Genomic DNA, 26,809 nt, shown 5'->3' on the forward strand with positions numbered 1-26,809 from the left:
CTGTGTGTGTATATGTGTGTGTGTGTGTTTGTGTGATGTGCACACTGCGTGCTCTTGATAAACAGTATCCTAGGCCCCAACTTTAAAACTTTTAAAACTATATCTCAGCGTAGCTGTTTGTCTTTGTAACTCTCTTCTCTATTTGATTCATACTGAATTCTCAGCAGTTTCTTTAGGCTCAATTTCCTTAACAAATATATTTTACTACAAACTTATTAACCGAGTGTATATCACCTTTAACCCGACTAACCTAAACAATAGGAAAAGAAGATTAAAGAATACAATAACAAAACCGTAAAGATATCAGTTCCGAGGAATGATTCTCCTGGCGTAGTCAGAACCGGGAACCTCAGCAGGAGCCCGGAGCCCCGAAGCCTTCCCTCAATAGGTTCTCTCTCGGAGTGTCTTGAAGCGGAGCAATGAACAGCCAAAACTATCCCAAGTCTCCACAAGCCCCACCTCTTGTTTCTGTCTCACTTATATACCTCCTCCCAGAGTCTGTTCAAGGATCTTTTCAGTTGGCAACAACAATCAAGCTCCTGCACAAGGTGGTTTGCCTTCTAGTGGATTAACATCACCTGTTCTCTCACAAGACCATTCCTCAGGGCACACTGGGGATCATAACAAAAACAGGTTTCTCTCTCCTTCAAGTTCCTAAGCTTCACATGACACTGCAAAGGGGAAATGGACAGATATGTTAGGGCCAGCTCAAAAGCTTCTACTCAGGCCCAGCAGGACAGGACAGGTACACTCTCTCAGGTGTTTCTGGAAATAAATTGGAAAAGACTTGTAGGAGAGTGTGATTCCTTCTTGTGCCTTCTGTGGACCAGGTAGTTCCCTACAAATTTTTCTCACTGGGTTGTGAAAATGTATCACATTTATGTCATCATCTATTTAGGAGGAGACGGTGGCTTTCAAAGTTAGAACAAGGGTACAGACTTCAGAATCTGGCATCCTCTCAAAGGCTCTCAGGAGGCAGGATGAGTCAGCTCTGTGTGCCAACTACCTCTGGCCAGACAGAAGAGCTATTACTTTCCTGTGTCCAAAGAACACTGAAGGCATTCTATCTTCCTAGGGATGGCCTCAGATGATGATGTCATAGTTTCTTTTGTTGGGCATGGTGAGACTGTCAGATGGAAGCCTCCTAAAACATAGTTGGTGGCACTTTTTAACTTAAAGATATTAGAATTCCAGATAAAAGAAGCTACCACAAAGTTAGCCTTCAGAGGAGCTTTATTTATAGCATCAAGGCTATAGGGAGCCATGATGGGGTCCTGAAGAGAGAGAGAGAACAAGCCCCAGAGTCAGGGTGTTTCATTAGGACAGCTGTCAGGGATAGTGTGATGGGGGGCGGTCCTAGACAGACAGACAGATAAGACAGACCCTTCAGTTCTGGAAAGCAAAGCAGGGGTTTCTGGCTCTTAGAGGTTTTGGGGGGCAGGGATCTTAGTTCTAGCCTCCACACTAGAAGTCACAGGACATTGATAAAAGCAAGTAAGCTTTCTGTGTTGCCCTGGGTCTGGGAGTGGGCAGGGCATGTGGTACAGCTGTAAGAGGCAGAGAGAGAACTGAGAGGGCTGCAAGGCACTGTGAGCTTGCTTATCAGCTGTCTGGAGAGAGGGGAGGACCACAGGGGTGTGGCCTGATTTCTCTAAGAGAAAGCAGTTAGAAGATCTGTGATCCAACAGTCTTTGCCTCTAATCTCAGCACTCAAGAGACTGGAGCAGGAGGATTGCCATGAGTTTAAGGCCAGCTTGCGATATATAACAAATATCAAACCAGTTAAGGCTGTATAAGATCCTGCTGTAGCCTCCTAACAATGTAAAAACAAAAAACAAAAACCCTCTGTTACTGATGAGTTCAGATGACACTGGGAGAGGAGAGGAGGGAAAGGGAGAGGAGGGGAGGGGAGAGAGAGAGAGAGAGAGAGAGAGAGAGAGAGAGAGAGAGAGAGAGAGAGAGAGAGAGAGAGAGAACACGCAGGGAGCACAGACATGCTAATTTGATTGGTTCTGGAAAGGACAAAAGGAAGGAACTTCCATCTCCCTAAATTTGATTTCACCTAATAGAATATGTTTACTCTATGGTTGCTCATCACATGAGGCCCTGAGGTGAACATGGGGTGTCACCCAGTCTGGATGCCTGGTTGCCCTGCACAGTCAGCATTAGTACAAATTGAGCTAAAACCCCTCACAAAAAATACACCTTGCTCTTGGGAGTTTAAGTGTTGGGGATCCGGGAGCAAGGCTGAGCAGTAACGCTTCTGTCTCATACTGCTCCAGAGCTCTTCAGGGTCAGCTCCCTGAAGGGCTTGTTCAGAGTTGCTTGCCTTTTCCTGGAGGCTCCTCACATGACTGAGTAAAGCAGGAAACACAACTGTGGAAGGCCAGGCTACCTTCTGAAAACTATTTCAGGTAGACTGAGGCTTCCAGTGGGACAGCAGCTAATATGACGGACTTAGAACTTAAACAAAAAACAAGCTTCTAGCCGGGCGTGGTGGTGCACGCCTTTAATCCCAGCACTCGGGAGGCAGAGGCAGGTGGATCGCTGTGAGTTCGAGGCCAGCCTGGTCTACAAAGTGAGTCCCGGATAGCCAAGGCTACACAGAGCAACCCTGTCTCGGGAAACAAACAAACAAAAAACAAAACAAACAAACAAAAAAAACACCAAGCTTCTGAAAATTTCCAAAGTACTGTTGTCCTTCCTGACCAAATGGGAAAGTGTCCATCCTGAGACATGTGAACCCTGAAGTATTTTTTTCTTCCTTCACTTTTGCAAATGAGAGTCACACTAGGTAGTAAATCTCTTTAAAGAGATTTACTGGAGTGACAAATCCAGGAGCAGCCACATCTACTTCCAAGAGAAGACAGCAGAGAACTAAACAGCTTTTATACAGAGTTTTTTAGGGGGCAGAGCTTTCTTGGGCAGGGATTTCCAGAGTGAGGATTGGTGGGATTTGAAGTCCTGGCCTTGAGAGACGCTTAGTGATTGGTGAGTTTTCATGCTCAGGGATTGGTAGAGTTTTGTTCATCCTTTTCACCTCTAATTAGCATAAGTATGGGAGGGGGGTCCCACTGAGGGGCTGGCGATGGCCATTGTGACAGAGACTGGGAATGCCATGACAGATAGGTGGGGATAGGGACCTATTAACTCAGGCCTCAAAGAGTTTACACAGACTCTAAACAATTTCTCCTATGAACTTACAGTTGCTGGTACTGTTTCGGGCATGCGCTATGTGGCCTCCCTTCCACGGTGGAAGAGTCTCCACAACTCAAAGAGCTGTGAAGGTATACCCAGGCCTGAGATGGGACAATATCCCACTGGTACCCTGAGACACAACCCTCAGAGCTCTGCTAGGAGTGCTCCTGTAAGATGCAACTCTCAGGGGTTTCTTCAGAGAACTGAGCAGATAGCTTTTATATAGGGTTTCTTAGGGGGGGTGGAGCTTGTGGGGATTTCCAGAGCGTGGATTGGTGGGATTTCAAGCCTGGGCTAGGGATTGGTGGGTTTTGTCCAGAATTCCCATACCAAATTAGCATAATCTGGGATGAGTCCCACTGAGGGGCTGGAAATGGCAGTTACTGTGGCAGGGGTGGTGCTAGACTGCTGGAGCTTTCTCAGGCAGAGGTCGAGCCAGTTTTCTGCCTCCAGGGGTAATAAAGTTTGTAATGTGTCAAAGAGTCCATCATGAAGGCAGTCGGCTGAAGCAGGAAAGGGGTCATCATGAACAGCTCCCACGGCTGTGGCAGCAGGCTTTCTGAGGTAGGAAAGGTGTCGGGTTTTCAGGACTAGTCACCATAGACAGCACAAGTGCCTCAGTGGCCCAGAGTCTAAGCATCTGTTAGAGTGGGGATGGCGGCCTTTGATCTTGCCGCTGGTGGTGCGCCTCCAGCAGCCGAATCCCTAAAATAATACTGGGTCACATTTCTATTTCTGGTCCCTGGTTGGTAGTATGAGACCGGGTAAACTCCCTTTGTGGGGTGGGTGGGGGGGGGAGTTAGGGGAGTGGGGGTGGATAGCTAGTTTATACATTGTTGCCATGGAGATGATGCCTTCAGATTAGCTCCAGTTGAACACGCCTCCTTCCCTGAGTTCCCAGTCCACACCAGCTGTAACTGAGGCCTCAGGTGCTGCTGCTTTCTCTGTGGCTTCAGCTTCTCAGTTTCTCCAGGCAGCTGATCTCAGGTTCCAGGGCTGTGGAGATTTAGCCTCAGGGCTCTGAAGTCCTGAGGTGTTGGTATCGGGAGGTGCAGAGAGGCCAGCAGCACAGGCTGAAGATCGGAGTACCCCTTTCAGGGACCACAGGGTACAGCACCCAGGAGAGCTGAAGAACTGAAGAGGGGACACCCAGGGAAAGATGTAGGGGGAGCCCAGAGCAAAACTTGAAGTTACCCAGCCTGGCTGCTGGAGCTCCTCAGGAAGGGCCCAGAGGTGTTGGTCACTGTCCTGCAAAGTATACAAAGTGTACAAAGTATACAAAGTAACAAAGGGAGTCTGGCAGAGAAGGCTTTAAACTATTATCCAATGAAGACAAAACAACAAAACAAAACAAAAAACAACTAAACAAAACAAAAAAACCAAACCAACCAGTGGTAGGAGCTTTCTGAAAGTCCCCAAATGATGGTGACTATGTTAATAACCAGACTTTGGCTCTGTCGGACACTCTACACGCCTCCTGCCATGTCTAAGCCTCAGCGCAAGACTGTGCTGTAGGTAATATTATCATCCACATTAAAAAAAAAATTCAGGTCTCAGAGAAGCTGAATCACTTTCGCAGGGTCAGAAAGCTGTCTAAACCACTCTTGTGTAGATATGGCGCTCTTCCAGCTCAGATCTGGTCAAGAGAAATGCTTGGGTAGGAGTCAGTGTACTGAGAGAGTTTTGTGTTCTTCAAAAACCCATACATGTTATATGACTATGTTTTTGTTTTGATCCCAGGTGTGGGCTATGGAGCTGCTTCCGTTTGTCCGCAGCTATGATTGTTTTGTGCACTTGCAGGGGCGTGATCTTTGCCAGCTGCAGATAGTTTAGTTCCAGGGACTTTTGAGAAGATGTAAATGTCAGAGCCGAGAGAGGGGTGGGCTTCCCCGCCCCGCCCCCCAAAGAAGGAGGTTGCTGCTCCCTCCCCCACCCTGCTGCTCCTGTGTTTGCAGTTAGACAAGAAGAAGGTGGAGATATCCTGCTTATAAAGACTGGACTTGCCCCCCAAAAACCCCATGACCCTAATCAGCAGGAAGTAGCCTAAACAGAAACCAAAACCCCCTCTCCCCTCTAAGCTTCTGTCTCTCCTACCCAGTATTGGGGTGTTGGAAGGGATAAGGGGTAAAAGGGAAGGTAGAGGTATAAGAACCAAATAAAATAGATTTTTAAAATACACCAACACTTCAGGTGCTTCCACCCTTGACTATAACGGCACCGCGTCTCCCGCCTGTGTGTCTCTATCCATACAGAGTAAGCAGAGCCCAGTGGCTGGCCTTCCTCACGCTGACGCTGAGGCAAGATCACGCTGGGAAGGGGAGCAAACCAATTTCAACTAGAACAGGCCCTTTGGCGACCAAGCTGCCAGTAAAGCACTGACTGTGGCTGCCTCTTCAGTCACTGGCATGGGAGGGACACTGGTCAAGTCACATTCCTTACCTTGAGAATGCCATGAGTCTCAGTCAAGTCTCCCCAGTTCCCAGAGCTTGGAGTCAGCTTCTGTGTGACATGTAGGGAGCTGTGGGGATGCCATGACTGTTACTCATAGATTGTTGCCCAAGGCTCATTTTATAGACGTAGAGACTACTTCCCCTTAAAAACACAAGAAATGAGTTCTGTTGGCAAGCACTTGTTGTCTTTCCAGATACAGAGTGAGTGACGGTTAAGTAAGAGTGAAACGGATAGAAAAGTCAGGGAGGGGAGAGTGCCATGTCTGCTGAGCTCCGTGGAAACCACAGCACCTGTCCCTTGGCTGGCTGTTTGTGGGGCCTGGAAGCAACTTGGCTTTTCTACTCTGAAGCGAGGCATCGGGACAACTTCCTAAGCCCAGCAGTTCTGCCCGCTGCCTTCAGCCTGGCCAGTGCTTCTGGCTCTGCAGTCCAACAGCAGCAGCAGAGTGTTTGCTTGTTTCAGCCGCTGGGTGTTGCCTTTCCTCCTTGCTAATGGGGTAGCTGTGGTGGGATTCTGTTGCAAAGCCCAGAATGGAAAAACTGGTAGACGTGGAATGCAAACTGAGGACAACGCCATAGTACAGAACTGATGGGCAAAGGCCACAGGCTGCCACTGATGGACAGGGGCAAAGAGTGAGGCAAGCCGGAAGGTAAGATTCTCACCTCGGGAGATAGAGACTGCTGGGCTTTGCAGATGGCTGTCTCCTGGAACTCACGTAGCGGCTGAGGAACTAGTGCCTAATGTCTTAATGATATAAAGATGGTAGGATGTTAACCCAAGCATCATGATTAGAGATGGAGCCTCTGGCAAATGAGTAAGTAAAGTCATTGAGGTAGAGCCCCATAGTTGAGTCTTGGTGGCTTCCTAAGGAGGAGGGGAGAGATGACACTGCAGAGAAGACAGATAGGTGTTCCCTTCATGATGTGGCCAGCCCAGGGAACTCATGCTATTTGAACATCCAGCCTCCCAAACAGTGAGATAAACAGACCCATTTCTTCATGGAGTAGTATAGCCTCAGATATTTCACTGTAGGAACAAAAACCAGTATGACACACAGCAAGCTGCAATAGTGACTTTCTATCTCCTAAGGCCATTGTAAAAATAGAAAATTAATTTATAAAAAGTGCCCAACACCTAAGGAGTATTGGAAGTAATGCCAACCGAGTGCACTGGCCCCACTTGGTCTCAACCAGGTTAATGTCTGTAGTTCACACCACTACAGGAGGCCTCAGGGGATCTCCTCACAGAGCTGCGCCAGATGGATCTACTCTTGGGGAAGGAGGGCAGGACAAAGCCACCTGCCTCTTCAGGCTAATCTTCGCTCAAGACAAACTTAGCATGTGTGAAATGTTCCTCACGGTTGCCAATAAAGCGCATGAGATTTGAGTTACCAATTTAACTCATGGTCACTCTGTTTAGTAACTGTCACATACCTTGGGAGCCTATGTGGTTGGACTCCATGCCTTACTGTCTTCTAATGCAATTACTCAGAGTGCTGCTCTTATATTGCATTATTATAAATTATTTTTTCTTATACCCAGAATATGACATTTTTACATCTGAAAGGCATAATTCGCATGCCCTTTCATACTCTGATAATTAAAATATGTGATTTTTATTATATTTACAGATCTGTGCTTCTATTACCACAGTGGATTTTAAAATATTTTTATCATCCCTAAAGGAATTCTCACCTTTGGCTTTGCTGCTGCCTTCTCCATCCCCCAGCGCTAGACAGCCCCTGCTCTGCTCCCCATCTCTGTGAGTATCTCATGGATATGTCACAAGTGGAGTGGAACAATAGGTCCAATTTGTTTCCCCTTGATTTCACTCAAAGTTTTCAAGTTTCTCCCGTGTGTAGTGCACATCAGTCTTTATTTTCTAATACCTGGATTCTACTCTATTATATGAATATAATATCCCCCCCTTCCGCCCCCGGCTCACTTGCTTTTTTCTACTTCTTGGCATGAATAGCACTGTCAATATCTGTGCACACCCATTTTGTACGTGGGTTATATTTTTGAAAACTAAGATACACATGTTTGGGCTTGAATTTGTTGCATTTCTCCTGGCTCAGCCTTCCCAGTGCAAGGATTACAAGTGTGTGCCACTACATCTGGAACTCCGTTTGTTTGTTTGTTTGTATTTTGTTTTTCTTCCCAGCTTTTCTTTTGGTATTTAAAAATATTTTGTTTAATATTTATACATGTGCATGTGTTTTGATCAAATCCATCTTCACTTTCCTCTCTTCAATTCCCCACCACAGTGTTTCCTTCCACACTTGATTTGCTATTTATTTATTTATTTGGTTTTTCAAGACAGGGTTTCTCTGTGGTTGCCCTGGACTTGCTTTGTAGATCAGGATGGCTTTGAATTCACAGCGATCTGCCTGCCTCTCCCTCCCTGAGTGCTGGGATTAAAGGCGTGCGCCACTGCGCCTGGCTGCGCTCTTTAGTTTTCAATGTCCACTGAGTCTGTTTGCTGCTGCCTGCGTATGCATGGATGTGGGACCATGCCCTGGAGCTGGACAGCCTCCCAGGGGCCATATCCCTGAAGAATACATCTTCTTCCTCCCCAGCAGCCATTGGCTGTCAGTGGCTCCTCAGATAGGGGTGGATTTTCATGAGCTCCTTTCTCCCTGACCCACAGTGGCATTCAGAGCTGGCTTGAGCTTGTGTGTGTAGTCCCGGACTGCTGCTGTGAGGCCGTGTGTGCCACTGCACTGTCCGTACCCACAAACTGGTCAACATCGATCATTTTCTGCTCTTCCTCTTCTGCTTCATCCTGTGTGGTCACAGGCACCTGCAGATACTGTGGACTCCATCAAGGGAAGACGTTGTCATCATCAGAGTTCTGATTCCAGGCCACCCTTCTCTGCCAACTGACACGGTTCTTATCTAAATACCCTGCAGGAGCACTGTGCTTGTCATGCGTCTTCCGCCTTCCCCGGAGGAAGCCATCACACACCTGGAATAATCTTACCAGATGATACAATTCTAAAGAATTATCTATCGGTTGCAGATGTGCCTCACTCTCCCTCCCCCGTCACCACATTAAGCTCAGCCTATCTCTCAGGACCTTGGACTTTGCTATGATATAGTTGGGAAAATGTAGGCGAGCTTGATGCAGCAGGTACCGGTGACTCACCCTGCCCCCACAGCTCGTATCTTCCCCCGATGGCCTCGGTGCCTGTGCCACACCCAGAACCAAATATCAGCAATCAGTCTGCTATTTGGATCTTCACCCATCTGGCTTGGTGACTTACTTCTCAAGCAGGAAAGGAGACGGGGTACTGGTTAACGGGCCCCTCCCAGCTGGAGGGTGGCAGCCGGAAGCAGGCCCTCCTGCTAGCATCAGGTGCCATATCTAGCCTGTGTTTTGTCTTCTTGTCTCTATCTTTGTGCCATTCGTCAACCCAAACAAGTGAAGGTTCTGACATAAAATGAACTTATGCTTGGAGTGAGGGCCTGTGCTCACTCTGCTCTGCTCTTTAGAGCTGGCATAGCATCCGGGTTTGCCTTTTTCCATCCAAAGGAAATGTCACACCAGCTGGCACCAGAAGGACAGCCTGAAATCCCTCTGTGTAAATATTGACAGTATCAGAGCTTCCTGCAAATAAAGTGGCTTACAGCCCTATTCGGTGTCTTCTATTAGAATCAGGGACATCGGGTAAGAAAGGAATTCTGGACTGTTCTGTTTGTGGGATTTCCTAAGCTTGACTCGAGTGGATGTCTCGGTATATTCCTAGAAAAACAGTTGCTTTTCTGAAAAGAGGATTCTGTCACCCACCACACAGGAAAGTATTCTCCCTGGGAAGCCCCTGTTCCCCTAGTCAGACCTTACTCCCTCCTCCGTCCCAAGCAGAACTCAGGCCCCTACTGTGATGTACAGCTGGATCTAGATTTTTCTCAACATGTACCCCATCCTGTACTCAAAGCCACTTCCTTGTCTCTGAATTGAAGAGCGCAGCCACCTGAGCAGGAGCCTGGGCTGGCCCTTGCATGAACAGTGACAGACACTACAGCCCAGAGTTGGCGCTGAGTTCAGTAAACTCCATCGTCTGAATAATGCAGGAACTTGGAGAAAACAAGAAGTTCAGAGACCCCGCAGATCTTCACCTTCCAGCGTGAGGACTTGAGAAACTTGTAGTCTGTTCTGCTTGGTCCTTTTTCTTTTCGATTTTCGAGGCCAGGTTTCTCTCTGTGTCCTGAACTTATTTTGTCGAAAAGGCTGCTCTCCAACTCACAGAAATCCACCTGCTCCTGCCTCCGTGAGTGCTGGGATTACAGGTGTGGGTCATCATGCCCAGCCTGCTTGATTCTTAATATGCTCCTGCAGAAGTTGCAATCCCTAATGTCTCTTTTGCTGTCCTCACTCGCTGTCTGCCCATAGCAGCCAAATGCTGTATAGACTGGATGAGGAAAGCCAGATGAGGCATTCTCTACTGCCGGTCCTTCCGTGGTTGGGAAGGGAGAGCAAACAGCCCTGACTTGAGCCTTATTCTCCTTGTGTCCTCTAGATAATCAGTGTCACCCTAATCTTATGGAATATTAGAGTCTCCTAAGTAGGCTTTCCAAATCCCAATTCCATCAGGCGTGGGACCCATGTCTGTAAATGCAGCACTATCGAGGCTGAGGCAGGGGGTTGTTAATGTGAAGCTTGCCTGGGGTCTGCAATGAGCTTTTTCTCTCAAAACAAACAGGCAAGATATACAGAACATTGAACAATGTAATGATTGTATCACTAAAGGTGATGAATTCCATTTTTTGAGCACAAGTGAAACATTTATGGAAATTTACTTTATAAAGAGCCATCCAGCAAACCTCAACACATTTGTAGAGATGATTATCATAGAGCACATTCTCCATCTACAATGGGGTTAGGCTAAAAACAATCAACCACAAAAAGTTATTTAGAGAACACACACACACATACACACACACACACACATACACACAAACACATACATAGAAAGAACATTAGCTCTGGCCAAAGATAATCAGAAAGTGATTAGAAAGCAGTAGTTGGAGGAAATTTATAGCTTTTAAATAAGTAGATTGAAAGGAAAGTAATTTGCAAATGAGTGAGTCAAGAGCTTATATAATCAGATTAAGAAAAAAAATGCTCCTTGAAACAGCAATGTTTTATGTGCAAAGTTTAAAGTCAGTTGGGAAGGAGATGGCTGAGTCCTGTCCCGTACGCTCACCTTGATTTAACTTCAGCTTCCATTGAGTTAGGAAATACTATGCGTCAGCCAACACTACCAAATGTCTGTGTAATTACAGATCATACATAGAAGCAGAGGGGAGAAGGTGAAGAAAAAAATGTAAGGGCTATACTATGTTTGTAAAATTTAATAAGTGTGTGTATGTATGTGTGTGTATGTGTGTGTGTGTGTGTGTGTGTGTGTGTGTGTGTGTGTGTACATGTGCCACAGTGAGCAAAGAGGTCAGAATACTCAGTTCTCGGCTTCCACCATGTGGCTCCTAGGGCTTGAACCTTGGCAGACTTAGGTCACCAGACTGGCAGCAAGTGCCATCTTGCCCGCCCCAGTGAGATATTCTTTTTAATGCAAACATCTATCATGGCACTAGGCAGATTCCGTTTGAGTATCTACCACTCCTTGTGTAGAGTTTTCTTCTGAGAAAATCATCCAGATTCTGGGCAGAGGAGAGAACAATTAGGGGACGGTCGAAAAATCCTGAAGCAGCAGAGCCATGGCTGCCCATCTATCTGCCTGGACAGGTGCCCCTGGTTTCCCATGCCATCAGAGGCCTTACAGTAAGACAACCGCTCACGAGCAGCAGAAATCGGCTGAACTCAGTGCTGCTTATAGACTAGTCCAGCTCCTCCCACAGGGACTCCAGGTGGTTCAGAGAACAAACCCTAAGTGACATTTTAAAATCTCCACTGGGGATTGTACTCCAACCGCTGACCACACTTTTACTGCTCGTTTGCTGTTGTTTACATTTTAGTCATTTTGTTGTTGTTATTGTGGTATGGCTTTTTGGAAGGAGGGTCTCAAAAGAAAATAAATGTCTAAGCATGTAACAATTTTTTTACTAGTACCTCAACTTTGAAAAAAAAAAAAAAGAATGTATGCTTTAAGCCATTCTGGTCAACTTTGTTTCAGCAATTGGTGGTTGAAACTATGGCCTACAAGGAAGCCTTTTTCTCTTTTCCACACCAAAAAAAATTCTGATGTGATTTTTTTTCCCTCCTGTAATCATTTCCTGCTTTCCTCATTAGCATAGCAAATTAATGGTTAGTTGTACAAGAAGCAGCAGTAGTCTATAATTTGAACCATTGCTAATTAACCTTGATGCGTGCATTCAATTTTAAGTTGAAATAACTGCACCATTTTATAAACTCCATGATATTTTGAACTGAAAAAAAAAATGCTGTCCCTGGCATCATCGCCTGGTCCTTACTGAACATCAGGAGATACCTCCTTAGCTACCCAGTCAACTTAGAATTTGAAGAGGTCATCTTCACAGAGGGCAAAGATACAAAATGGGACAGCATTTACCATAAGAAAAAAAATTAAGTCACTGGACATAGAGCTAACATTTAAATTTTCTGCTTTTTTCCATTCCAATCATACATCTAGTACATATTCTTTAAAGTCCAGAAACAACAAAAAAGGGGAAAACTTCCTCATAATTTCAATTCCCAGAGATAGTCAACAATACTAACATACAGGTAATCACCCTCTAGCTTTTTTTATATGCACAAAAATCAGTTTGTTCTGCTGTCATTGGCCTGTTTCGTTGAATGCCATGAGTCATGTCATTAAATGTTCGCCTATGGTGTCATCTCAGTGGTAACATTATAATTTATTTAAAGTCCTCTTTTGTCACCCAGTTTTCACTACCAGCTAAATATTTGGTCACTCATAATTATTTCCTCATCATATAATTGCAAGTTAAGTACTGACTGGACAGAGCAATATCTGACATTTGAAGTCTTTAGCATATATGGTTGAGAACGGATTCTCATCTTGACTTCATGAGTTTCTGCTCCCAGAAAAATGGAAGCAAGACCTCTTCCCACCATGTTAACAGTGAACACAGAAGCCCCCATGGCATTCATTCTAAAGTAGTTGTCGTGGCTTATTTTTATTGTGACTGTTTAGAGTTTGTTTGGATTATAAGGCAGTGGGATATCTGCCAAGTTGTGACATGCATATGTCTCTCCAAAATCCCTTATGCACAGTTTCCCTGTTCAGTTTGTCTATATTGTCATAATGGGATTTATCTTTCCTTAATGAGTTGCGTACCACTAAGTCCTAGAAGACTGATAACATACTTGTTGCGCAAGCATACAGAACTGAGTTCAAATCCCGGAAAGCACATAAAACTGCCTGCAGTAGCATGCATATATTACCCTAGTGCTCCTACAGAGAGCTGGGAGATGGATACAGGAGAACCCCAGAGGCCTAAGGGCCAGCCAGTCAGCCATACGCAGTGGTGAACAGGAGGCTGTCGCAAAAGGTGAGATGTGAGGACTGTCGGCCAAGATTGTCTTCTGACCTCCACATGTTTGTTGCACCATGCGTGTACCCATATTCACATGGGTGTGTGTGTGTGTGTGTGTGTGTGTGTGTGTGTGTGAGAGAGAGAGAGAGAGAGAGAGAGAGAGAGAGAGAGAGAGAGAGATGGAAACGGCGGCTACTCAGAAGCTCCAGGTGCAGGCGCCACTTGGAACTTGCTTGTTCCTTTGCTTTCCAGTCCTAAGCAGCCCCTTAATTACCATTTACCTTCTAGTTTTGCTTGCAATAGAAAGGTGCTTCTGTTGTCTCACAGTATTGGGTCCAAATATATGTACACTGTATAGCTCTGGCTGGTCTGGAAACTATAATCCTTCCTTAGCCTCCTAAATCCTGGAATTACAGAAGTATGTCATCATGCCTGGCTCCTGAGAAGTGCTCTGTGCCATAGGTTTGTTTGTTTGTTTGTTTGTTTGTTTGTTTGTTTGTTTATCCCAGCATGGAGATGCACCCCTTCAGTTACCTGCCCTGAGTTAGCACTCCACCACTGCTTTTGGCCTTTACCTTGCTTTTCCCTCTTCTATTATGGATCAGAAAGTGAGAGCAGACATCAGCTGGTTGGGTTCACACAAAGTAGTGTTCTTTAGTAATGTTTGGAATGGTATCCCATAATTTCCCAGGGCTACATGTGATTTTTATGAATACTGAACTGTTCCCCTCTTCCTGCTACTATGCACATCTCCAATTTGTGCATCCAGCACTTTCTTCATGGGGTGGAATTATTTTTTCTCTTTTTACCTAAACAATAATCCTCAAAACTCCTAAAGTTTATTGCACCAATAAGTTTCTATGAAAGATTAATCATTTCAGCATTGATTTGTGCTGTTTACTACATATTCTGCTAAGAGTTTACAGCAGCATGTGTTTAACTATGATGACAACCCCACAAGGCAAATGCTATTATAGTCTCATTTTACAGCAAGCTAAAAACCAACTGATGAAATGAACAAAACGCTTCTAAATAACTTGCCCAGCATTGTACAGCTAGTAAGTTGCAAAGCTGCATTTTGAACTCAAAGCTTCCTTCTGAACTATTTTAAATATTATTATAGGAAAGTCATATTTATTTAAAATTATAAACATCACACTTAACATCTTGTCACATTAGTCTGACAAGCTTTTCTTATCACAGTCACTCTGTCATCAGGCACAACTCGACAGCAGTGGTGACTCACTGGGCATTTCCACGTATATCTCTAACTCTCCCAGCAGCCCTCCAAGGCAGACGGCATACTCTTCATCTTAAAATATGATAACTGGGGCTGTGAGAGCTACAAATGGTGGTCCATGCCAGAGCTACCACTGGTTAGGCCAGGTTCCCGAGACAGATCTACTGGATGACTCCATGCTCTTTTTACTGCTGTAGTTTAAACGGCTTGTATCTGTGTGACTGTAAAGACTGAACTGAATGCTAATAGCACAGTGAGCAGGCCACAGAGAAAGGTCCAACTCTTACCCACTGTGTCATTCTCTCCCCTCCCTCTTTCTTTGTTTTGTTCTTTCTTCTTTTGGCCTTCACACAGCAGCCCAGGCTAGTCTGGGACTCCTGGTGGTCCCCTGCCTCTTTAGTGCTGCAGTTGCAAGTGTGAGTCACCACATCTGGACCAATTTTTGCCTAACTCCAAAACTCCTTCTGCTGACCCCCTAACAAGATGTTTTTTTAAGACAAAAGTCACCAGTGTAGTCTCTTTACTCTCTCAGAGATCAACTAGCAAAACAGATCTGATCTTTTTTTTTTTTAAATGTGTTCCTTTAAATGGTGTCTGGCATTTCATCTTAAAGCGGCTCTAAGGAGCCAGATGCAAACAGATGAAGACTCTGGGGTTGACAGCAGTTTTTTTTTTTTTTTTTTTTTTTTTTTTTTTTTTTTTTTGGATACAGGGTGGCTAGGTTTGTCTTTGATTTAGCATTTTGCTTTTCTTTGTGATTCTTGAGGCGGGATCTCACTTTGTAGCTCAGGCTGCCCTGGAACTCATTATGCACCACAACAGTCCTATTTCAAACTCCTGAGTGCAGCACACCACCCATGCCTCTCTCCCTTCGTCATCTTAATGGTAACGTGTCAAGCCACAGTGTTCTGCAGTATATTCCAGTACAGGAGTGTGAGTGTGCCCTCTGTTTGTTCACTTGGCTCTCAGAGGCCGCTTCTGAGCACCTTCATCCCTCTTCTTCTTTCCTCCCCGCCACAGTATGTGCCCATCTCATCAGTCCCATAGGGTGCCAGCACTAGCACTTCTTTAAAACTCTTAACATGGACAGCCTTTTCCAGAAAACCCCTTGAGACATTAGTTTGAAAGGTGAGTCAAACTGAGGAGAATGTTTTTCTGAGTTTGACAAACAACTAAAACGGAAAGGCAGCGAGCCGTGGACAAGAGAGACAGTTCCTGTCTAATTCATCTCCCCCCCCCCCACTCCACACCCCGCCCCTCGCTCCCCCTTCAGCCCGCAGGCAGGAGCCCCGCTGTGATCTGCCCAGCGTGAGGGGAGGGGCTAGAGGATGCCATCCGCGGGGAGGGCTCCTCCTAGAGCTCGCCATCCTGGCTGCCAACTGCTCAGCAACGCCTAGGAGCGACGCTAAGGAGCTGGACGCACTCCAGCCTGCCTGCTCACTGGTAACTAGCCAGAGAGGAAGGAAGAGTCAAGGCAGCAGTGCCAGGCTACGGTTACCTCCATCAGCACCATGGACAACGCACGCAAACAACCCCAAACTCGGCTGGATGCCGCGGGCTTCTGGCAGATCTGGCAGCGCTTCGACAAGGAAGGTGAGTTCCTTTGATCACTTGAGCGCCTAGCCTAGACATGGAGGGAACTAGAATTTCTCCTAAGCGCTTTTCTCTATAATAAAAGTTAACTACTGCGTGCCTGTTAGAGTACACTCAGCGCATGCTGGTTTTACATATCAAGAAAACTTCTGAAAATCCCGTGTGGATGGAGGACTTTCTTGCTCCCCAACCCGTGGGTGTGTGAGTGACGTATGTACTCCGGGCTTTTGGACTGAGACTCAGCATTTTCTGGTGCTTCTGTGAAAGTGACAGTTTTTCATTAGTGACTGTCATATTTCCCAGCCTCCATTCTCTCTACAAAAGAGGATAAAATTTAAACAACATTCAGATTTACTCCCCTCTACTTCAAAACATGTTCTTGAAGATAAAACAGATCTGCTTGCCATTTGGCCTGGATCATTAGTAATTAAAGAAAATACCTGAAAGGCATGTTTACACACATAAGCTAGTATTCAGTATTTGCCCTTGTCAAGAGACAGCTATTGAAGTAACAGCAACAACAAGAAGATGACTACAGAGATGGCTCAGCCACTAGCATCTCATACTATTGTTGCAGAAGACTCAGTTTGGCCCCAACACCTATGTTGGGTGGTTCAAAACTACCTGTAACTCTACGCTAGGGGTTTTGGTGATCACCTCTGGTCTCTAACGGCACCTTCACTGACTTGCTCCCTCCACCCCGAAGACCACTCACATACATATAATTAAAATAAAATACAGATCTTGTAAAGTGAACTTTAAAAGAGTGCATAGGAAATTGGAAAAAAAAAAAAAGACCAAACCCAAATCTAAATATGAAGGCACGGTGGTGGGTGGTGACTTGTGCCTGTGATTGCAGCACTTGGGAGGCAGAGGCCGGAGGATCAGGAGTTCAAAGTCTTCCTCGGCTACATAGCAAGTTTGAGGCTGGCATGGGCATGGCATATGCGACAGTGCTTCAAGCCTCTCTCACACCCACGATATTCTTTTAAACAAATACTGTCACATGTATTCTGTATTAATGACCACTATTTATGTTTATCTTCTTGTGTTAGAGAAAGGTTACATAAGAGACACAGAGCTGGACGCCTTCTTTGACCATTTGCTGACAAAATCTGGCATTGAGGTGAGTACTCATAGCGCAGGGCGTTCGGTATGTGTCTCTCAGTAAGACACAAGCATCGGTTTTCTGTTGAATTGAACCTGTAATCCCATCTGACCTCGTTTTCTCTTTGCATGCAACATTTCTCCTTCTCCTAGCAACATAAAGAGATTTGGGCAGGTTTTATAAATGGTACCTTCACATTAGGCGTGCTGGCCACTGCTTTTCATGGGAACATCTGTCATGCAGTTAGAGCACCTAACTTTTATGGACCCAATCGACTCTAATTTGACTGTTTCCTTGGTTACACCTCTGCTAATGGGTTTCAACAAGAAGCAGGGTAGCCGGTAGATCAAAAGTACATAAGAGTGGGGAAGATATTATGAGTTTTAAGGTTCTGTGTTCACACATGGCAAAGAAACCACTTAAAATCATTTCCCCATGATCTGTTTGAATAAAAGAGGTTGTGGATTTCTCATGAACTGCTAAACCATAACAAAACCAGTATACTCACAGATGTAAGGCAGTTTACACAGATGGTAAATCTGGCCTGGAGAGATGTGGATTAACTCTAGAAGATTTTTTTAACCAAAGGAGAAGGAAATAAATAACATAGAGACACCAAAGGCCAGGCTGGCCTGTGACTCATGTTCAATATGGTGAGAACTCCTTTTGGTAGGTGGTCATCACAGAAGATAGGGGACTGGGGTCACTGTGTTTTAAGTACTTTAGGTTTTAAGTCTCACTCTAGATGAGTTCAGGGAAAGGTGTTAAAGGGTGGGACAGCCAGCTGAGAAATAAAAACCAAACCAACCCAAACCAAAACACACCTCTTGGTTTCCCTCTGTTTGTCTCTTGTGTTTTGTGCCTCTTTCTGTCTCTCACTGTCCTGCCCACTTCTGTGTTCTACGTCTCTCCATGTCTATGACTGGACTCCTAGCTCTCTGACCTCTCCATGTCGCTAGTGTGGTCTTTGTGTGTTTCTTCAGCTCTCCTCGGCATTCTCTACTTCTACTTTGCCTATCAAAGTTCTCTCTCGTCTCTCCTATCCTCCGGGTCTGCTGTTTCTCTTTTTTTTTCTGTTTTCTGTTTCTCTGTCTCAACTCTATTTCTGCTCTTGGTCTCCTTTTCCCTTGGTCCCAGAGTTTCTCTTTTCTTATTGTCTGCCACTCCCTCATGCTATGTGCAGTCTGTGAGGCAAAGGGTGGCAGGCAAGAGGCATGGAGCATAGGGTTCCTTCTGTCCCCTGCGCAGATCTTTGTGCATGCGTCTCTCGAGCCTTCATTATTGTCTTTGCACTAGCCCTGTGTCGAGCTGAGGATGAATCCAACAACTGAGACCACTATCACCACTTTGTCACCCAGTCTTCCATGCCAGCAGCCCACACTCTGCAGCCTCTGGGATATGAATCTAAATGTTCAGGCTATGGTTTGGCAGCATCCCATGACTCAGACAGCATTTACTCAACCACAGTTGATGTTTGAAGAAAGCAAATAGAGGAAGATAAAAATCATTTGAAGTTTCCAAACTCTAAGCCAGGATGATCACTTCCAAAAAGAAACATCACTGTGATCCCAGAGGAAGGATTTTGATGGCTGCGGTAGCTCAGTTGTTACAGTGCTTGCCAAACATGTTTAAAGCCCTGGGTTTGACGTCTTCTGCTGTGTAAGTCAGGCATGGCAACCTTAACACTTGGGAAACAGATGCAGTGGGGTCTGGAGTTCAAGGTCATCTTCAGCTACATAACATGTTAGAGGTCAGCTTGGGCTATATGAGACCCTGTCTCAAATAGATTACACACACACACACACACACACACACACACACACACACACACACACACAAGGTATTTATTCTGAGAGAAGGATTCTGAGGTTTCTAACAGTGAGCTATTTGCTCACCAATCTCACTGGGCACTCAGCCTGCTTGCAGAGGCCCATGCTATAAAGCCTCTGCTGGGGCCTAATGGGACTGTCACCTGTGTGGCTGCTCTTTATTACTCTAGCCTCACCTTCCTGAATGGTGATGATCTGGAACCCTAGCAACCTGAATGAAATGAAGAATGAAGCAAATGAAGAAAGGACAGAAACACAGACATATGTACTGAAAATCTGGCGTCAGGTGGGCTGTATGTACTCTGATAGCGCCCACCTTTAGTTATGTGGTGCCAGCGTGGACTCTTAGTGTTTTCATTATGTACAGCACGGGGAGAGGAGTTAGCTAGTCTCGGTGGAAGGAGTCAGTGGTAAGCAGTGTCAGGCTGTCAACACCTGGGAGAAGGAAGCTGTAGCTGCTAGGCTTTGCACACACTACTAACATTTGCACTCAGACCAGAGGAAGGCTTTGCCATTCCTTTGCCAATGTCCCATGGGTCTGAGGCATTGGTCTTTGCCATGGATGTCGGGACTTTATCCATTCAGGGTTTCCTTGGCTCTCCACACACCTGTTCTTTTCACATACTGAGGCCTGGCCTCTACAGTGTAGCTAAAGCTAGCCAATCCATTGCTGAGTATCAGTCTCCACAGGCAGATGACACTGTGTGCTGGCCTTCATCCTCTGCTCCGGGGTGCTAAGAACCTCACAGGCCTGCCGCCTCACATAAGGGAGGGAATCCTACAGAGGGAACTCTGGGTTCTTTGGCATTGAATACAAGAGATGGGTAGTCAGGAACTCAGTGGTTAGAGATCTAAAAGGACAGAAGTTATGGCTCAAGCTAAGGAGATGGCTGCTGATGTAATGGCTTCAAGTTGACATGCTTTGACATCTAATTTTCCACTAACACAGCCATGTTTCTAACTTCCTACAGGGATGCCCAGACCAGCATAAAAAGTCATTGAGTCATTCAGCAGACACTATGTTTCAGAGATGAAGAAATTATCACTGTCCAGTCCTAATTTTAAAATTAACTGAACTTTGGGCTGGAGATCTTTCCAGTTTAGTTCAGTTTCTGTATGGTGCATGTGCAAGCGCTCTCACAAGAGAACCCATAGGGCAGCTGCATCAGTCTGAGACAGTGGATTATGAGGGAACTGCCTTATGGGTAGACAGGAAGCCACATGACAGGGTGGTTCTGTTGGAGTCCCAAAGCCTTAGAACTAGGAACGCTGATGACACAGCCTTCAGTTAGAGGCTGGATGCCTGAGAACTCAAGGAAAAGGTGCTGAGGCAATCCCTGGAGGCCGGGGACCAGAATGCATGGGTTTCTGATGGTCAAGGCAGGGCAGTTTTTAAAGCAGAGAGGGGAGACCAGTTTGCCTTCTGTGTTCATTTTCTGCATCCCAACCATGGAGATGGTACCCATTCATCCTTTCTGTGCTACTTACTTTGTTATTCTGTGACAAAATATATGAAACAGCAACTTACAAGGAGTTTATTTGAGTATCAGCTCAAGGGCACAGTTCATCATGGTGGTGGGAGTGTGGTGTTGCTGGCCAGGATATGTGCCCATGGCCACAAAGCAGAGGGAAATGAAGGCTGGGATGCAGCTCACTTTCTCATTCTCATTTCGTCCCAGACCTCAGCTCATAGGATGGTGCCATCCACACTCAGGGATAGGGTGGGGCTTTCTCTCCTTAGTTACCTTCTCTAGGAACACCCTCACAAACTTGTCAAAGGCTTGTCTCCAGAGCTCACCAACGTCACAACTAAGATTGACTATTACACTCCACTAGTCTACATGAAGTCCCATCATAATCTCCCCTGGGAAACACCTCACAGACAGACTCAGTAATATTCATCCAGTTACTGGGTATCCCTTAAGTCAGTTCATGCTGGCACGTTGCAGACAAACAGGTGGCCTATGGGACTGAGGCCAGGCTGGATACTTCCCACCTGGCATTTTTACACATGAAGGAACCAGGTTGGCAGGACATCTTGGAAACGAAGGAAACTCTCTTCACCTTCCACAGGGAAAAGGGAACACGCTCTTTTGTCTCTGACAGCCCGCTTTGCAGAAGCCTCACAGTTTGAGCAAGAGATAGCTTTATGTGTACGTAGAGCCTAATATTATCTTAAACTCCAGACCTATAGCTGGGACCAATATGCCACTGAGACACCCCATTTCTGGATGCTAATGTCCACAAAAGGTGAAGAACCACGTTGAGCCAGCATCAGTGGAAAGTTCATTCTAGTGGCTGAAACGCCCACCGTGCACATGTCCTCCTGATGATGCTGTGTCTCCTTGAGCTCTTATCTTTCCCAGACTTTACTATGAAGCCCCTGTGCCTAATATTCACCAGTAGGTAACCCAATATAGTATTTCTTAATCATGCAAAAGAGATTGAAAAAAAATGACAATTTTCAGCTTGTGAGAGCAAGTTTTCCAAGTCACAGCCTTTGAAGAATGTCTTAAGCCATGTCCTCATGCCACTGGTTCTGAGGGTTAAAAAAGGCACCCATGGAGAGAAGGTGGCTTGCTGGCAGTCGTCACAGGAGCCCATGATATTTGCTCAGTGTGACATAATAATCCATACACTGCTTCCTGTTTTGCCAGCAGAGGCTTTGGTCTCAACACACAAACATCCCCTCCCACATTTTTCCTTTGGTGTGAATTCACTTAGGAACATATTCAGTTTTCAGACAAGGCCCTTCACTATTCCACGTTTATAATCCTCCAATGAATACATTTTGCTGATGTATTTGCAGAGTCAATCTGTCCAAGTCCTCTTATTTTAATCATTTAATCATTATTTTAATCATTCTAAATATAAGACCAAAGCCATCAGCCTGGCAGATGGCTTTGGTGTGGCTACAGTATACAAGTCCATTTGATTAATGGTTGTTTTTCTATAAGTACTAATGCTTCTGCTTCAGCTTAAAAAATTAAAATAATTGCTATTTTATTCAATCTTTAGTTTTTGCTAACACAGTTTCTTATCTCTTGAAGTTTATTCCAAATGAAACTTATTCCCACTTGCAGGTAGGGACTTGGTAAGACATTGATTTACTTGTTTATTTCTCAGCATGCCCCTCATTCAGTTTTTATCTTTGAGTCTCCTCCTTCTGAAGGTAACAAGTAACAAAGGTAACCAGTAAGAAACAAGTAACAAAGGTAACCAGCAAGAAACCCTCTTCCTGCTATCAGTGAGACAGTAGTCCAGTCATCAGAACCACCTTCTCCCAGTGGTGGCTGGGTCTTCCCTAGCATTAAGTTGGTTCTATTGACCAAAGTACTAGGCTTTTAAGCTTCAGGGTTTTATATAGTTTAGGGCTAAGCAAGGATGTCCGTGGTCTGCCTGAATCCAAAAATAATAATGAAGAAAGTCCAACCAAAGTTGTAAACTTACTTAAAGCATGAGATTACTTTTCTTGGGAATTTGACTACATGGTTCTCCACTGTGGAACTTTGTAGATGACAATGTCTTGTCATGATGTTAAGAGGTTGGATACTCTTGAGACAGAATCATTTTGTTCAACTAGTTGTTGTTGAACCTTTCTTGGAAAAAAAAATTACCAAAGCAACTCACCTACTTATCCCTGGATTGTTTGAATAATTTCTCATTTATAAACCACCTGATTCTAGGCTTTAATAACTTTGCTGGGCACCTTCTGTTCTATCAGAGATAACAATGTTACCTTGGGGAAGCAGAAGAGTATACTTTTAAAAGTGTCATGTCAGTCTGGGTCTACCTGTGCTCAGCTTGTCAAATCACCCTTTCTTCCTGTTCCCTGGTGGGCAAATTCGAACAGTGGGCTTCCAAATCCAGAGACTATGGTGCCCCAGATAAGGATCCTTTTATGCTTTACTCTTCCAAGTCACCAAGACTGATCTGGAAGGGACATAAATCTTGACTGAGGGTAGCAACAGGCAATGGTCATAAATTGGATTATTCCTCTTGTCACATCTCAAGATGAGGAGAAGGGCGATTGGTCACTCTTCAGTCTGGTTTTACACTCTTAGAAAGATGCACCAGCTGAAGGGACTGGTGTCCAGGATGAAAAGACAGTGATGAAAACACACACACACACACACCTTCAAAGAAGAAAATGTCAGGAGGCTGGGAGTGAAGCCAAGGGCAGCAAGGTACAGAGACATTTTCCTGGCTTCTATAGCTACTGTGAAGACTTGCTAAGATCCTCTTTATGGAAGAGCCCAGCTTTGTAATCTCCTGTTTGGTACTCTCCAAATTTGTATTTCCCTGCCCATCCTCTTCATTTTGGACTCCATGTAAGTAGCTTCCCTTCCTACCATCGGTATCTCCTCACTATTGTGGACACTGCTCTAAGAGAAGTCCAGTGGAAGGAAAAGCCAGATAAAGATGGCCTCCGGCAGCTGTGATGGAGGGCATGGGCCAGGCCTGACCTGCTGTCATGTTCCGGGGGCTGGCTTTATGTGTAGCAAGTACATGGGTGTGTTCAATAGAAAGTAGCACGCCCTGTCTTTGTACTGGGGGCCAAAGCTGGGTTGAGCTAATGTGTTTGGGGCATCCTGTTCTGGACGAGATAGGGATAATGAACGCCTAGGCCAGATTTTTATTTCCCAGAGCTACCTACAATTATTCTTGAGAATTCCAGATGAGAAAGGGTGGTATCTAGGTTAGTCCAGGGCCACCAAGCAACTGCCCAGCACATGTATAGATGAGTGAGGTTTCCAGGGAGACCTTGAGAAGCTGAGTCAACCTACAATAGTACCAACATGATGGTAGATATCCAAGTCACACCTTTTTTTTTCCCCCTGGTAATTCATAGCTGATGGACTTGGAGCCTCCTGAGAGTTGTGTTAAGGAGAAATAATTTAGCATAAGTCCCAACACTTATGAACACAGAATTAGGTAATGTTTGGGGATCACCTCTACCTCTCAGCTCTTGCAGACCAATTCCTCCTTCACTGCCAATTATATATGTATAGTCCCTGCACTAACTTTGATGCCTTTCGAGAGGAAGATGGAAGAAAAACAGGTATGTAGGAAATGCTATACATGGAAGGGAGCTGGGATAGCTTCGGTAACTCAGCATCTACTTTATTTATTTATTTTCCTTTCCATTTAAATTATTTTCCTCTTACAATTATTTTTCCCCAAGAGAGAAGCTAAGGAGTGTTCAAAACTGGACTATTTAGTTTTAAGACTGTAAAACCTCTGAGTTCATGGGGAGAACTCTCATATATTAATTTTAACCCAGTCTTTGCTTTTACCCAAGTAAATGACAATACCTTCTCTTAATGTCCACTGTGGTCTCTAAGCCTCTTTACATCTGTTTTACTTGGTGAGGATACTGGCAGGTGACTGGTTGATCAAGAAATATCTGTCACTGCTCTGTCTCCTGGAAAAGACAAAATCATTAAATCACTAGAGCTGCATGCTTTGAATGTTGGGGGTTGTGGTGGCTTTAACATAGCTGTGCATGGTTTGTTGCAGGACACTCTTATGGAAGAGAATATGAGGAAAGTGAAACAACAGTTAATGACCACACACGACGCCTCTAAAGAAGGTCACATACTGATGAAAGAGGTAGTTCCACGACTACACACCTCATGTTCTTTTATATTCATAAGCAGTTATTTCTTTTACAAGACAATGGAAACCAGATGTGGTAACTCGTGTATGGCCTCCCATCATTCAGGATGCTGAGGCAGGAGGATTGCTGCAACTTCAAAACCAGCCTAGGCTTCTGAGTGAATTCCAAGCCAGCTTGGGTTCCAGAGTGACACCTTGCATCAAAACAGTAAGAGCACAGGGACAGCAACAGAAAAGACAGCGACATCTTACATTCAACTGAGAAATCAGAATTTTTTGCAAGACTGTTGGCTTAGAGAATATTTTTTAAACAATCTTTCCTTTGTCGTCTGCTTTCTTGCTGCCCCCTCCCCAATTTTTGTTTTTGCTTTTTTGAGACAGAGTTTGTCTGTGTAGCCTTGGCTGTCCTACTCTCACTTTGTAGACCAGGCTGGCCTCAAATTCACAGCAATCCACCTGCCTCTGCCTCCTCTAGTGCTGGGCTTAAAGGCGTGCACTACCACCCCCCACTTGTCAGCTGCTTAGTCTTTTCACCTCCTACTCACTTATGAAATTGGATCTCATTTAGCCCAGGCTGGCTTGGCACTCATGGTTTAGCCAAGGGTGACTTTAAGTTCTGGATTTTTATTTTTTCACCTTCCAAGTCCTGGGATTGCTGGTTTATGTCACCAAGTGCAGCTGTGTGATCTTTTACCATTTAAGCAGATCAACCAACATTCATCCCTGTTCTGTTCTTTATGAGAGCTCATGCAAATTGAATCTTGACAATCAGAAAACATTTACTGAGTGTGAATTTAAACCTCAGCATCAGCTTCTAGGGAAGGGTAAAAAAAAATCTCTCCCTGAAGATCATAAAGAACAAAACAAAGGTCGAGTGTGGTTGTGCATGCCTTTAATCCCAGCACTAGGGAGGGAGAGGCAGGCAGATCTCTAATTTGAAGCCAGTGTGGTCTTCAGAGTGAGTTCCAGAACAGCCATACACAGAGAAACAGACAGCATGCTGGGCATGTAGCTCCTGCCTAGCAGATTAGAACCCTGAGTTTGATCCCCAGCAATGGAAGGAACAAATGTCCACAAGAAAACACCATTATTTACTTTAACTCCTTTTATTAAGCAACTGCTAAAGCAAGCCACTGCCTTTGGCATGCAGACCTGCCTGCCACAGTCCTCTTCTCACCCGATTATTTCTCTTCCGTTCAGAGAGTGGCTTACTGTTTAGAAAGCATTTCCACCTACGGTCACACACCGCTTATGCTTAACAATAGGAGACTTACATTGCTTAACATTGGCAGACATTCATGGCTAGGTGACTTTTGTTGTTGTTATTGTTGTAGTAATGTAACCTCAGAGTGCAAGACCTAGATGGCACAGAGCAGTCATTTAGTATAGAGGACAGCTATGACTCAATCAAGGGCTGTAGTAACAGTGAGATGGATGAGGGCCCTCCTGCTCTAGTACAAATTACAACTATACAGCAAGTGTGTGTGTGTGTGTGTGTGTGTGTGTGTGTGCACGCGCGCGCATGTGCACTTTTTAAGATCATTTGAATTAAACCAGGAATGGTGACTAACTTTCATAATCCCAGCACTTGAGATGCTGAGGCAGAAGAATTTTCATCAAAGTGCAATCTGTTCCTGGCAATTGATTAAGACTGCCTCAAAAAGCAGGAAAATAAAATAAAATAAACCAGAGCATGTATCTAAGTCAGCAGGTATGACCCTTAAAGCAACTCTTACTTTCTAATATCAATAGATTAAGTATCGTCTTATGGTGGAGGTGCTTAGAGAGGCATATAGAGCATATTAAATGATAAATTCATCACCATCACCATTACTGCTGTTGCTATTTTCTATTTTGAGCTCTCCATAGTTTCATGTCTAATAGGAATATGCTTCTTGAAAGAGCCGATAATTAATGAATGATTGTCCAGGTCTTAGAGCTGCAAGCTGGGCTCTCCACCCTGGGGAGTCTTAGTTTGTCTCCTATGATGTGTGTACTACATGTTTTAGTTAAGTGGACACTGGCAAGAATCCATGACTATTTCTTTTTGCTTCCTGTAGCTTGCCAGTATGTTCTTATCTGAGGATGAAAATTTCCTCCTCTTTTTTCGCCTGGAAACTCCCTTGGATAACAGTGTAGAGTTCATGCAGGTGAGTGCTTGTTGTCCTGCCTTCCACTTCCTGTCCTTCTGCCAGGCTGATTGGCTAAACAGCGCTTTATTGACAGTTGTTACATCCACTCAAGACATTCCCCCAGGGGACGCGTGGGGTTGGTTGGGGGTGGGGGGCATGCC

General features: G+C 45.0%; 1 protein-coding gene across 6 annotated transcripts in view; it reads left to right on the top strand.

Annotated features, from left to right (window-relative positions):
• SCGN (secretagogin, EF-hand calcium binding protein) overlaps nucleotides 1-26,809 on the top strand; it is a 55,824-nt gene that overhangs the window by 3,576 nt on the left and 25,439 nt on the right. The window contains exons 2-7 of one of the 6 annotated variants that reach the window (XM_084794064.1): nucleotides 3,207-3,287; nucleotides 7,334-7,410; nucleotides 15,641-15,960; nucleotides 17,016-17,086; nucleotides 24,418-24,510; nucleotides 26,577-26,666. In XM_084794064.1, coding sequence (XP_084650190.1) covers nucleotides 15,879-15,960; nucleotides 17,016-17,086; nucleotides 24,418-24,510; nucleotides 26,577-26,666 — 336 coding nt within the window. In that variant the 5' untranslated portion in view covers nucleotides 3,207-3,287; nucleotides 7,334-7,410; nucleotides 15,641-15,878. Of the gene's footprint in view, nucleotides 1-3,156; nucleotides 3,288-3,557; nucleotides 3,763-7,282; nucleotides 7,411-15,640; nucleotides 15,961-17,015; nucleotides 17,087-24,417; nucleotides 24,511-26,576; nucleotides 26,667-26,809 lie in introns of those variants that run through there. The other 5 variants (XM_084794063.1, XM_084794062.1, XM_084794065.1 and 2 more) reach the window with 5 other exon arrangements.

The sequence above is a fragment of the Acomys minous genome (assembly GCF_964271855.1).
Source record: "Acomys minous genome assembly, chromosome: 9".
NCBI classification, from domain to species: domain Eukaryota; kingdom Metazoa; phylum Chordata; class Mammalia; order Rodentia; family Muridae; genus Acomys; species Acomys minous.